A 13,157-nucleotide genomic window follows, 5' to 3' on the forward strand; every position below is an offset into this window, starting at 1 on the left:
GCTGGTTAAAACCTCTTAAGGACCGGACACGTAAAAAATAAAAAAAGAACCTAAAATGCCTGTAGCTCAGGACCTGAAGCAAAGATATTCATATTCTTGATACCATTTGAAAGGAAACACTTTGAAGTTTGTGGAAATGTGAAATTAATGTAGGAGAATATAACACATTGGATCTTGTAAAAGATAATACAAAGTTAAAAAAACATGCGTTTTTTTTCATCATCTTTGAGATGCAAGAGAAAGGCCAAAATGCAATAGTCCAGGTTAGGCGCAATTTAGATTTTGGCCACTAGATGGCAGTAGTGTATGTGTAGTTTTAGACTGATTCAATAAACCATTTGCATTTCTGTTCAAAATTATGTATCAAGACTGCCCAAATGTGCCTAATTAGTTTATTAATAAATGTTCAAGTTCATAACTGTGCACTCTCCTCAAACATGGTATTCGTCTATTGCATATCAATTAGGGTGCTTTTTAAGAGAACTAACCAAATAACATGGAAAACAGTCAGAAAAAATATTAATTACAATGATAGATTATATTAATATAAATAATAACAGCACAATATTATAGATCCATGCTCATATTTAGAGGGTCCTAGCAAGGCTATAAGCATGTCAGTTCATTGGATCCAATTGTTTGAAAAAAAAAAAATGAAGAGAAAAAGAAATACAAATATTGCACATCCAGTTCTTTATGTCCATTACATGCAAGACATATTTCATGTAGTCCTCATTATATACTGTTTTATTCCGACAAAAAGGAAGGAAAAAGGAACATAGATTCTAACACACTACTGACTGCCAGTAAAAATGTGCCTTTGGCATCACACTACTCATAAAGGAATACCTAAGTTTAACTTACAATCGACCCTGACACACCCATGGCACGATAGCAAAGAAGACATGCAGTACTGACAATCCAGAGCGAGTAAACCTGTAAAACCAACCCTCTCTCCACCCATACACATTTTGTTTTTATTCCAGGGTTGTTGCTCTATCACCTCGGCTGTTTTACACCCATGCCTATATCATTAGGATCAAGAATAAAAAAGGTAGCATAAATAGCTCATATAGAAATATAAAATATACTTCTCGCTTAGAGAAGTGCTTCCATAAGCCAGTTAGTGTTGGTTCTACCGTTAACTTTAATCAGTTTAACCTCCGATCTACAGGATTGGTGTCCCCCCCGCTGGACGGTTTCGCTAATGTAGGCTAATGTGATTAGCATAAGGTTGTAAGTAAACAAGAACATTTCCCAGTACATAGACATATCTGATATGGGCAGAAAGCTTAAATTCGTGTTAATCGAACTGCACTGTCCAATTTACAATAGCTATTACAGTGAAAGTTGGACCTATGGGGCTTTGAATGTTTGAGTGAAGGGTGGCAGAATCTAATTATGTTATCATGGGACTGCCCATATCTCCCTCTGGCAGTCAAGGGTTTGCCTTAGGATGCAAAGGCACATCATGAGTCAGGTAGATGGTCTTAGTGATCAGAGACCTAGATATGGTGGGAGGATTTAGTGGGTGGATTATTAGGACAATTGGAGGTTTACACAGTTGCAGCTACACTATGCTTAACAGTGCAAATATTATGGTGCAGCTATATGGACACTTAATCATCATGGTGCTTTTTTTTAAACCACTTTTTCGACACAATTTCGTGATATCCAATTATTAGTTAGTCTTGTCCCATCGCTGCAACTCCCGTACGGACTCGGGAGAGATGAAGGTCAAGATCCATGCATCCTTGGAAACACGGCCCTGCTAAGCCTGCTTCTTGACACACTGCTCGCTTAACCCGGAAGCCAGGAGCACCAATGTGTCGGAGGAAACACTGTACAACTGGCGACCGTGTCAGCGTACATGCGCACGGCCCGCTACGGGAGTCGCTAGAGCGCAATGGGACAAGGACATCTCGGCCGGCCAAACCCTCTCCTAACAAGGACGATGCTGGGTCAATTGTGCGCCATCTTATGGGTTTCCCAATCGCAGCCGGCTGCGACACACAGCTCGATATTTGTTGATAATACATTCGTCTCATTCGATACTCTGAGGGTTGACCACTTCAGACCTGTGTGATGGCCAATTTACAGAGGAGGAACTTTTAGGCAATTCAATCTTTTCAGTCTGGAAAAAACCCAGGGCTTGAGGTTATACCAGTAGAGGTATATCAGACCTTTTATTATGTACTCAAAGATCCTTTATTAGCATGTTTTAATTATTCCTATAAAAATGGTCGCCATTCAGGTACTCAAACAAAGTGGTCTAATTTCATTACTTTTTAAACAAGTATACAGATTCAGTCCATTTAAACTGGATGCCTCTTACACTTCAATGTTGTGATGCGAAAATCCTGGTGAAATGCATTAGTGCATAGAATAAAAAAGGTTTTACCAGATATTTCTCATCCTGATCAGACAGGCTTTTTACATGGAAGATATATTGGAGATAATATACGACAATTACTTGAAACAATTGAACATTGAAATGCTAGCTATTAAAATTAGATCCAACAAGAACATCAAGGGGTTAGAAATCCAGGGGATGGAAGAAAAAAAAAAAGTGTCAAAATCTGCAATCTGGATCCCTGCAGTCTCATTGAATATCTTGATCACTTTACCAGTATCTCAAGGACTAAACCCTAATTATGATAAGTGTACCATATTAAGTATTGGATCGTTAAAAGAAAATGTTTACACTACCTTGTAGTTTACCAATAAAAATGGTGGTGAAGTAGACATACTTGGTATTCACATCTCAGAAAATATGAACACATTAGCCGCTGATAAGCATTTCATTTTTTTGGGGGGTAAAATACAAGCAAATATATTGACAAGTCACACTTTCCTAGAGATTTACACGGTTATCAAAACGGCACACCAGGGTAAGCCTACACGAAACACATTTTAAGTGTTTCTAAAATCCCCCATGGGAAAAACTATTGGAACAATTTCATTGTTTGACCACTAGGTTAAGACTCATACTGTGGTGCACCGGTCAACTTCTATCACATCTCCACAAGCATAGAGTTACAGAATCGAAAGTAATTTAGTAGGATGTCCACAAGTGCATATGGCATAGCGTCTAGGGGTCCATTCCGGATTGGCCCAAAGCTCACCACCTCCATACCTACCATTTAGGGTTCATCATTTGATCTAAAGTCTAGCCCAGTTTGTAAATCTGATTCCATGAAATGTACATTTGATTGCATAAATGCTTTATTAATTCATGCTTGTTATTGAATTCTGTCTTGTCATCAAATCTGAAACACTGGAGTTGAGAGCTAAAAGAACAATTGTAGCTTTAGTCTCCAAACACATGGAGAAAGCATTGTAAATGGAGTGAATATGGATGGGATGGTTAAATTGGTAATTAAAATGAAGAATCAGCTGCTTCTTGAAAAGTAAAAAGAAATGTTGAACTTTCCCTTGTCAGGAACAACATCAACTTAAACATCACATTCAACAACAAGGGTTTAATTTCATATAAATATATATTTATTTCATTTGAGCAGCATATTATGTTGAGTAACATCACAAAAGAAGCTTGTGTGGATTGAGATGCCTAAGGTAGTGTCTGTGGTTTTCTCCTGGAGTCTAAGGGGGAGGTTGGGGTTGGCAAACGCCTTAGAGGGGGTGGGAGTGTGAGGACGAGGAGGCAGAGGAAGGCCGGGTGGGGAGTTGGAGCTGGGACTGGGAGGGTGATTCGGGCTGTAGCGGAGGCTGCTGGGACTTAGAGTTCGGGCTGCCCTCTTTGACCTCTGTGTCGAGCTGGGCGGGGCACTCGAAGTGGACGCAGTGGAACACCTGAGGGACAGAGAGGTTATAATACAGATTCAAATAATACATACAGTGCAAGTGCTGTGATTTTCATTATTTCAGAAAGTCAGAAAGTATGTTTACAATTTGGTTACTTTTACAGCTATGCATGTCTAAGAATATCCAAAGATAAATACACAACGCAGAGGACGTAAGGTCAAGAGGGAATTAATGATCAATGGAAATAGTTGTTTTTCTGTAATGGGGAACTGAAGAGTAATGGGTCAGAGACACGGGAGGAATTTCAGTCCGAGACACATGTGGCAAGTTCTTATTGGTTCAAATTGTCTATACATTGAGACTGAAACAGGATACTTGGTATTGGCCCCATTTTATTGCAATAAATTCTAATTGGTCAACCACAGGCTAGGGTTGGGTTATAAATTATATCCTGTCACTTTGTTCTGTGGAGGAGAATCGCTGAGGACTTGGAAGAATTACCTACTTTGCAGCATAACTAAGATTTGTTCTCTTTGAATAAACCTATTTTATTCACCTGATTTGCTTTGGGATCTGTTTTATTGAAGAACAACATCAACTGCTTACACATGTTTGATTGTTAAAATGCTTTTCTACATGGTGTGGTCAGACATCATATTCAAAATGACCCGAGAAAGAAAGGCGGGTGTGTTACTTTGGATGGATGAAAAATTAGGTAGCATGTAGAAGGGAGAAAGGGTGAGTGAGAAAGAGGGGGAGGAATGGAAGAGGAAAAAAAGAAAGGGATGGAAGACAGAAAATAAGAAAAGAGAGACAGCATTGGGACACCATTAGGGGTGTGTCACTCATCGAGGTTCAGCTCACTTCCCGAGCCTGCTCATCTCTCCCCACCTCGTTGGATGTGTTGTGGGTCCCCACGATGCGCACAAAGGAGGCGGGGTGCTTGTCAAACACCAGCGTCTGCCAAGACCTTCAACACCAAGACAAACAATGTTGATATTCTTTTGTCCTCCAAGGAGGATGGGCCAATTAATAAATAAAAAGTTAATATTTCTATGGTTATGTCCCTAATTGCTCTCCATTCCTTACAGGACCTGTTGGAAATAGGATGCCATTTGGGATGCATTCCATCATATTGCATTTGACAAAGTGTCCAATAAATTAGAGCAGAGTAGTTGGATTTTGAACAATGTAAACAAAAAGCTTAGTCCTTAAATATATAGTGAGTCAGTGAGTAACGCATTGTTGTCTTTTCTTGTTAAATTCTAAAGTTATTTTATTTAACAAGTCAGTTAACAAATTCTTAAATTTCAATGACGGCCTAGGAACAGTGGGTTAACTGCCTTGTTCAGGGGCAGAACGACAGATTTTTACCTTGTCAGCACGGGGATTCGATCTTGCAACCTTCCGGTTACTAGTCCAACGCTCTAACCACTAGGCTACCCTGCCGCCCCGATCTGACCAACAAATCTTTAGTTTGATCGATATGGTCATAAGCTTAAGTGACTGTCTTTAAAAAAATTTTTTACGGCCAATCTAAAATTGTTAGATAAAATGCTACTCCTGCAACATTTAAGTAGTTGCAGAGCAGCCAAAAGCTTGACAACCAAAAAGTAGGCTTGTGACAAGTATCATGATACTCAGAAAAAGTGTGGCAAGGAAACCAAACATGAAGAGGTCATACATTATTTTTTAAACATGAAGCAGATTTAAAATTTCTAGTTTCTAATGTTGGAAACTAACATTATGTTGAGTGACGTGTTTACTGTCTAAGCTATAGCACATACCATTTGACATAAAGACGGTTTTTAAAGGACCAAATAGTTTGGTCTGCTTCGAGTTCTTTTTTTGTCACAAAAACAGGGATTTTCACAACCCTATTAAAAAAAGGCTCCATTCTTTTTCCTTGTCCACAAAAAATAAAATAAATAAACAGTAAGCAAATAACAGAGACCAGCAGAGAAGAGAGGGACAAGAGAAGAATACATTAAAACAGGGGGATTCACATTCTCACCTGCAAGCCACTTTGGTACGGTCCACCACCTTGGTCCACTGCTGCTGGTTGGTGGACAGCTCGATGTAGTAACTGTAACTGCGGTTATCACAGTCCCAGAGCAGCAGTCTGTCCAGAAACACACACAAACAATTGGACTGATGCTGAGGGCAGGGTCTCGGTCACTCCCCCAACCTGAGCTGGATGACAATGGCATCAACTCTGGCTAAAGTAGTGCACTGTATTAGTGCACTATATAGGGTGCCATTTCAGGCACAGCCCCCTTACCTGAGTGAGCCCAACATGTAGGGCTGGGCCAGTTGGATGACGATGGCCCCTGAGCCCAGCTGGTGGCAGGTGTAGCCCGAGTCCCAGTCGTAGTTGGAGGTGTCCCCGTTGAGCAGGGCGTTGCGGCTCCGGCTCACACCCTCGATCACACTGGCCCCGCATGCGATGGTTGCCACGCTACGGTCGGGGACTTGAATAGGGGGTGTTGAGGGAATGGTGAGTGAGGGATTTGGCTAGTAGCTTAATCACATTGGGCTGTTAAGGCCCAAAAGAGGTTTCTTACAAGAAAATCAACTGGGGTCTGGAAAACTGGGACTAAGTCAAGTACTGGAAATTCCCAAAGTAAAAGTATGAGTGGTGATATTGAATCCATTTTAGCCTTGTAGATCATAAGGAATAAGATAGACAAGGAGGACCAGATCCTTGATCAGCACTCCAACGGAGACCTTTTGAATACATGTGCTGACTAGAAACATGCTTCAGTATGTGCTTTTTAATCCAGTAATAGGCTCAAAATATACAGAACAAAAATATAAAAGCAACATGTAAAGTGTTGTTCCCATGGTTTCATGAGCTGAAATAAAAGATCACAGAAATCTTTCATTCGCACAAGCTCAGCTCACACAAATCTGTTCACATCCCTGATCATGACGTTGGCCTGTGGGTAAGGTTAATGACCCCCCCCCCCATAAATACAGTGCCTTGCGAAAGTATTCAGCCCCCTTGAACTTTGCAACCTTTTGCCACATTTCAGGCTTCAAACATAAAGATATAAAACTGTATTTTTTTGTGAAGAATCAACAAGTGGGACACAATCATGAAGTGGAACGACATTTATTGGATATTTCAAACTTTTTTAACAAATCAAAAACTGAAAAATTGGGCGTGCAAAATTATTCAGGCCCCTTAAGTTAATACTTTGTAGCGCCACCTTTTGCTGCGATTACAGCTGTAAGTCGCTTGGGGTATGTCTATCAGTTTTGCACATCGAGAGACTGAAATCTTTTCCCATTCCTCCTTGCAAAACAGCTCGAGCTCAGTGAGGTTGGATGGAGAGCATTTGTGAACAGCAGTTTTCAGTTCTTTCCACAGATTCTCGATTGGATTCAGGTCTGAACTTTGACTTGGCCATTCTAACACCTGGATATGTTTATTTTTGAACCATTCCATTGTAGATTTTGCTTTATGTTTTGGATCATTGTCTTGTTGGAAGACAAATCTCCGTCCCAGTCTCAGGTCTTTTGCATCAGACTCCATCAGGTTTTCTTCCAGAATGGTCCTGTATTTGGCTCCATCCATCTTCCCATCATTTTTAACCATCTTATCTGTCCCTGCTGAAGAAAAGCAGGCCCAAACCATGATGCTGCCACCACCATGTTTGACAGTGGGGATGTTGTGTTCAGGGTGATGAGCTGTGTTGCTTTTACGCCAAACATAACGTTTTGCATTGTTGCCAAAAAGTTCAATTTTGGTTTCATCTGACCAGAGCACCTTCTTCCACATGTTTGGTGTGTCTCCCAGGTGGCTTGTGGCAAACTTTAAACAACACTTTTTGGATATCTTTAAGAAATGGCTTTCTTCTTGCCACTCTTCCATAAAGGCCAGATTTGTGCAATATACGACTGATTGTTGTCCTATGGACAGAGTCTCCCACCTCAGCTGTATATCTCTGCAGTTCATCCAGAGTGATCATGGGCCTCTTGGCTGAATCTCTGATCAGTCTTCTCCTTGTATGAGCTGAAAGTTTAGAGGGACGGCCAGGTCTTGGTAGATTTGCAGTGGTCTGATACTCCTTCCATTTCAATATTATCGCTTACACAGTGCTCCTTGGGATGTTTAAAGCTTGGGAAATATTTTTGTATCCGAATCCGGCTTTAAACTTCTTCACAACAGTATCTCGGACCTGCCTGGTGTGTTCCTTGTTCTTCATGATGCTCTCTGCGCTTTTAACGGACCTCTGAGACTATCACAGTGCAGGTGCATTTATACGGAGACTTGATTACACACAGGTGGATTGTATTTATCATCATTAGTCATTTAGGTCAACATTGGATCATTCAGAGATCCTCACTGAACTTCTGGAGAGAGTTTGCTGCACTGAAAGTAAAGGGGCTGAATAATTTTGCACGCCCAATTTTTCAGTTTTTGATTTGTTAAAAAAGTTTGAAATATCCAATAAATGTCGTTCCACTTCATGATTGTGTCCCACTTGTTGATTCTTCACAAAAAAATAGTTTTATATCTTTATGTTTGAAGCCTGAAATGTGGCAAAAGGTCGCAAAGTTCAAGGGGGCCGAATACTTACGCAAGGCACTGTACCTTTCTCCCTTCCCTCTCTCTGGACTCTACAGAGGGACTCTTGAATAGCCTTTGTTAAACAGAGTCTGGGAACATCAAACAAGTGGAAGGAAAGGAACCATATTTCAGTAATATAACCAGTTGAAAATATGCGTTGGTACTTAATGAATATGATGTCAGTTCGGTTGTCGTTCTGAGACATTATGACTGATGACAGGACGACCTAAACTGTATCTGGGAAAGTCAACACATTATAGTTATCAGATTCACATGGAATTGTTGTGCAATTCAAATGTCTAAATATAAAATTATTGGTGAAAAGATTAAATGTCATTTTAGCTTCCAAATGAGAGATTGGGTTTTCATAAGGTTACTGCTCTGCTCAATCAGTGGCCCTCCCCTGTGAAGAGACATGGGCTATAAACTATGAAACACACCCTTCTCCCACCACTACATAAAGCCTTGACGAAAATGTAACCTCCTATTCCGGGTACATTAGGATGACGGTCCGAAGTCAAAAGGATTCAGATAGTAACTACAGAATGAAGCCAACCTCAGCGTGAGCTATGGTTGCGAATGGTATGAACTTGAACTCTTATTCGCTACAGAAGTGATACCTCCTAGCCGTTGAGTTAGCAGCGGCCGCTGTAAACGTGGGCTAGGAGAGGACAGACAGTATCCCGTCTACCACACAACGACGACACTACAACTTATCCCATTCCCCACCAGAGACACTCTTCAAAAGACTCTTTTGGGCAGTAATTTAGAATGCATAAGATACTGTATTTACGATAGCATGGCTTCTTCCTTTGTTCCTCAAGTCTTCCCGCGCTTTTACTCAAACCCAGCCCCCTTTTCTTTGTGTAACCAGCTGTCATATCTGTTCCGCCCGCCAGGGACGTTTTCCTTTATGACATAATTTGTAATCAAGGTAAGATTCATTCTGTGTATATGAGATTGTGTGATTAGTTAGGTATTTAGTAAATAAATAATTAAACCCAATTTTGTATTGCTGATTCAACTTGTTAGCCAGGGTTCGTGAAGATAAAGAATTTACAGCTTTCAGATGAGACTGAATAATAATAAGGTGACGATTAATATTGACTGCTATTGATGTAACATATTACTAGGTCTTTAAGAGTTTATTCGGAAGATAACAGCTCTATAAATATTATTTTTTGGTGCCCCGACTTTCTAGTTAATTACATTTACATGATTAGCTCAATCAGGTAACATTAATTTTATAGAATAGCATGTCATTTCACTTAATCCGGCATAGCCAAAGACAACACCTGCTATTGAGCATTTCTCCTTTGCCAAGATAATCCATCCACCTGACTGGGTGTGGCATATCAAGAAGCATGATCAACACAGGTGCACCTTGTGCTGGGACAATAAAAGGCCACTAAAATGTGCAGTTTTGTCACAATGACACAGATGCCTCAAGTTGAGGGAGTGTGCAATTGGCATGCTGACTGGAAGAATATCCACCAAAGCTGTTGCCAGAGAACTGAATGTTCATTTTGCTACCATACGCCACCACCAATGTTGTTTTAGAGAATTTGGCAGTACGTTCAACCAACCTCACAACTGTAGACCACGTGTAACCACACCAGTCCAGGACATCCACATCAGGCTTCTTCACCTGCGGAATCGTCTCTAAACAGCCACCCGGACAGGTAATGAAAATGTGGGTTTGCACAACCGAAGACGTTCTTCACAAATTGTCAGAAACAGTGTCAGGGAAGTTTATCAGCGTGCTCGTCGTTCTTCACCAGGGTCTTGACCCGACTGCAGTTCGGCGTGATGACTGACTTCAGAGGGCAAATGCTCACCTTCGATGGCCACTGGCACGCTGGAGAAGTGCGTTCTTCATGGATGAATCCCGGTTTCAACTGTACCAGGCAGATGGCAGAAAGCGTGTAAGGCATTGTGTTGGAGATCGGTTTGCTGATGTCAACATTGTGAACAGACAACCAACGGACGGACAAGAAACACAATTTAATTTTAGCGATGGCAATTTGAATTCACAGAGATACCGTGATGAGATCCTGAGGCCCATTGTCGTGCCAGTCATCTGCCGTCATCACCTCATGTTACAGCACGATAATGCATGGCCCCATGTTGCAAGGATCTATACACAATTCCTGGAAGCTGAAAATATCCCAGTTCTTCCATGGCCTGCATACTCACCAGACATGTCACCCATTGAGCATGTTTGGGGTGCTCTGGATCGACGTGTACGACAGCGTGTTCCAGACAATATCCAGCAACTTCATACAGCCATTGAAGAGGAGTGAGACAACATTCCACAATCAACAGCCTGATCAACTCTATGCGAAGGAGATGTGTCGTGCTGCATGAGGCACATGGTGGTCACACCAGATAGGGGCGTGGATCAGAAAGCCAGTCAATATCTTTTTTCTGGTATCTGTGACCAAAATATACATATCTGTATTCCCAGTCAACTGATATCCATAGATTAAGGCCTAATTTATTTATTTCAATTAACTGATTTTATTTTATGAACTGTTGCGTTTATATTTTTGTTTCCATATAGGTTCAGTAAACCAGCCCTTAGTATCTCTATGGACATTCAGTATTGGCATACTAAACAAAGAAAACTGATCTGGGGACATATTTTACCCAATCCCTAATAGAAAAGCTATGAAAATATCCCCAAGAACTGACAGAAAAACATCCTTACCCAGGAGTCCTTTCTCCAGAATGTATCGTCGCTGTGTGAACATGCACTCAAAGGCCACCAGGTGGAACACCTTGTTCACGGTGTTGTGTGTCCCCACAATGCGTACATACCTGTGAGACAAAACAAAACAGCTCATGAGACAAGTAGCCGAATTGTATGAATGTAAAGATACCATATCACACTAGTCTATAGGTGCATTATTATGCTAGACCGTCATATTTAACCAAATACATACACAGTTGTCATTTTACCCCCATTGAAAAATGTCAACTTCATTAATTTAACCAGGCAACTCCCTTCAATACCAATTCTTATTTACAATGATTTTCAAAATTCTCATTTATAAGAGAGGGGGAAGCAAGTTTTTGCTTTGCGGTTTGGTCTCTGTGTGTTAGTTTACCTGCAGACACGCGCTGTGAAGAATAGACTCTGCCAGGAACGACAGAGAAACTTGGAGTGGTCCACTACACGCACCCAGTCCAGCTCATCCATAGACACTTCCACATAGTAAGAGTACGACCTAGATAGAGAGAAAGAGTGATGTACAGTATCACAAATCCATGCTTAGGGTCATACTAACTTCTTGACACAATCCAACAGATGCATAAATATATGGAAACAGAATCTATCAAAATCTATTTCAAAAAAGAAAATGCAAGCAGAATAGTGAACATTCAGACTGCCTAACATGAATGAAGAATTTCACCCAGGTTTGAAAGGGGTTACGGGGTTCTCTTTTGCAGTTGCAATGCAAAGATCAGATCTGAAATTGGCTGAAGTGTTTGTCTAAGGAACCCCAATAATATCATCATGGAGATGTGCAATTACAAGAAGAAAAAAAGAAAGAAACCTTCACCACCAACAATTTGTCAATGGTGTTACCTGCTGTCGCGGTCCCACAGCAGCAGGCGTACGTGGTTGACAATGTAGGGTTGGCCCAGCTTGACTTGGATGCCTGCTCGCCCGTCCTCCTCGATGGGGTGCCGGGAGAAGCCGTGGTCCAGGTCATAGTTCTGTGTGTCTCCGTCCAGCAGGGCCGACTTCAGCTCGCCCTTCACCACCTGGGCACCGTGCTTCATGGTGGCAATGTTCTCTTCAGGGACTGGTGGGGGGGGTCAAGGGGCACCGTAGGTCACTTTTGGTATCAGCTAGTGTTGTATTCAAAAGCATTAGAAAGAGGTGAAAGGGGAAGCATAACCCCATCCTCACAGAAGATACCATCACTATTTGCTCAAAAAATGCTACCCAGTTAATGCGCTTCACATTTACTAATCATTCTCTATCTATACTGAACATGGTCCCATGTTTCATAAGCTGAAATAAAAGATCCCATAAATTTCCAATACACACAAAAAGCTTTTAGCAAATATTTTTCCCCCCACAAAATATGTCCCTGTTAGTGAGCATTTCTCCTTTGCCAAGATAAACCATCCACCTTACTGGTGTGGTATATCAACAAGCTGATTAAACAGCATGATCATTACAGGTAAACCTTGTGCTGGGGGACAATAAAAGGACACTAAAAATGTGCAGTTCTGTCAAACAACACAACACCACAGATGTCTCAAGTTGAACGAGGACGAAAATTGGCATGGTGACTGCAGGAATATCCACCAGAGCCATTGCCAAATAATTGAATGTTTATTTCAATTCCATAAGCCCCCACCAACATCATTGTAGAGAATTTGGCCGTACGGTCAACCGGCCTCACAACCTCAGACCACGTGTAACCGCACCAGCCCAGGACCACATTCGGCTTCTTCACCTGCAGGATCATCTGAGAACAGCCACCCAGACAGCAGATGAAACTGTAGGTTTACACAACTGAAGAATTTCTGCACAAACTGTCTTAAACCGTCTCAGGGAAGCTCATCTGCGTGCTTGTAGTCTTCACCAGGGTCCTGAACTGACTGCAGTTTGGCAACTTCCGTGGGCAAATGCTCACTGTCGATGGCCACTGGAGAAGTGTGCTCTTCATGGATGAATCCCAGTTTCCACTGTACCGGGCAGATGGCGTGTATGGTGTTGTGCGGGCGAGTGGTTTGCTGATGTCAACATTGTAAACAAAGTGCCCCATGGTGGCAGTGGTGTTATAGCATGGGCAGG

General features: G+C 41.5%; 1 protein-coding gene across 6 annotated transcripts in view; it reads right to left on the bottom strand.

Annotated features, from left to right (window-relative positions):
• Window positions 1-3,481: 3,481 nt before the first annotated feature.
• The window catches only part of LOC112263454 (BTB/POZ domain-containing protein 9), a 35,168-nt gene continuing 25,492 nt past the window's right edge, over window positions 3,482-13,157 (bottom strand). For 5 of the 6 annotated variants that reach the window (XM_042330738.1, XM_042330739.1, XM_042330741.1 and 2 more), the window contains 7 exons: window positions 11,934-12,153; window positions 11,452-11,571; window positions 11,052-11,161; window positions 6,047-6,236; window positions 5,780-5,887; window positions 4,630-4,735; window positions 3,482-3,813 (listed from right to left, as the gene is read on the bottom strand). In XM_042330738.1, coding sequence (XP_042186672.1) covers window positions 3,634-3,813; window positions 4,630-4,735; window positions 5,780-5,887; window positions 6,047-6,236; window positions 11,052-11,161; window positions 11,452-11,571; window positions 11,934-12,153 — 1,034 coding nt within the window. In that variant the 3' untranslated portion in view covers window positions 3,482-3,633. The remainder of the gene's footprint in view (window positions 3,814-4,629; window positions 4,736-5,779; window positions 5,888-6,046; window positions 6,237-11,051; window positions 11,162-11,451; window positions 11,572-11,933; window positions 12,154-13,157) is intronic. The other variant, XM_042330740.1, reaches the window with a different exon arrangement.

The sequence above is a fragment of the Oncorhynchus tshawytscha genome, linkage group LG12 (genome assembly GCF_018296145.1).
Source record: "Oncorhynchus tshawytscha isolate Ot180627B linkage group LG12, Otsh_v2.0, whole genome shotgun sequence".
Lineage (NCBI taxonomy): Eukaryota > Metazoa > Chordata > Actinopteri > Salmoniformes > Salmonidae > Oncorhynchus > Oncorhynchus tshawytscha.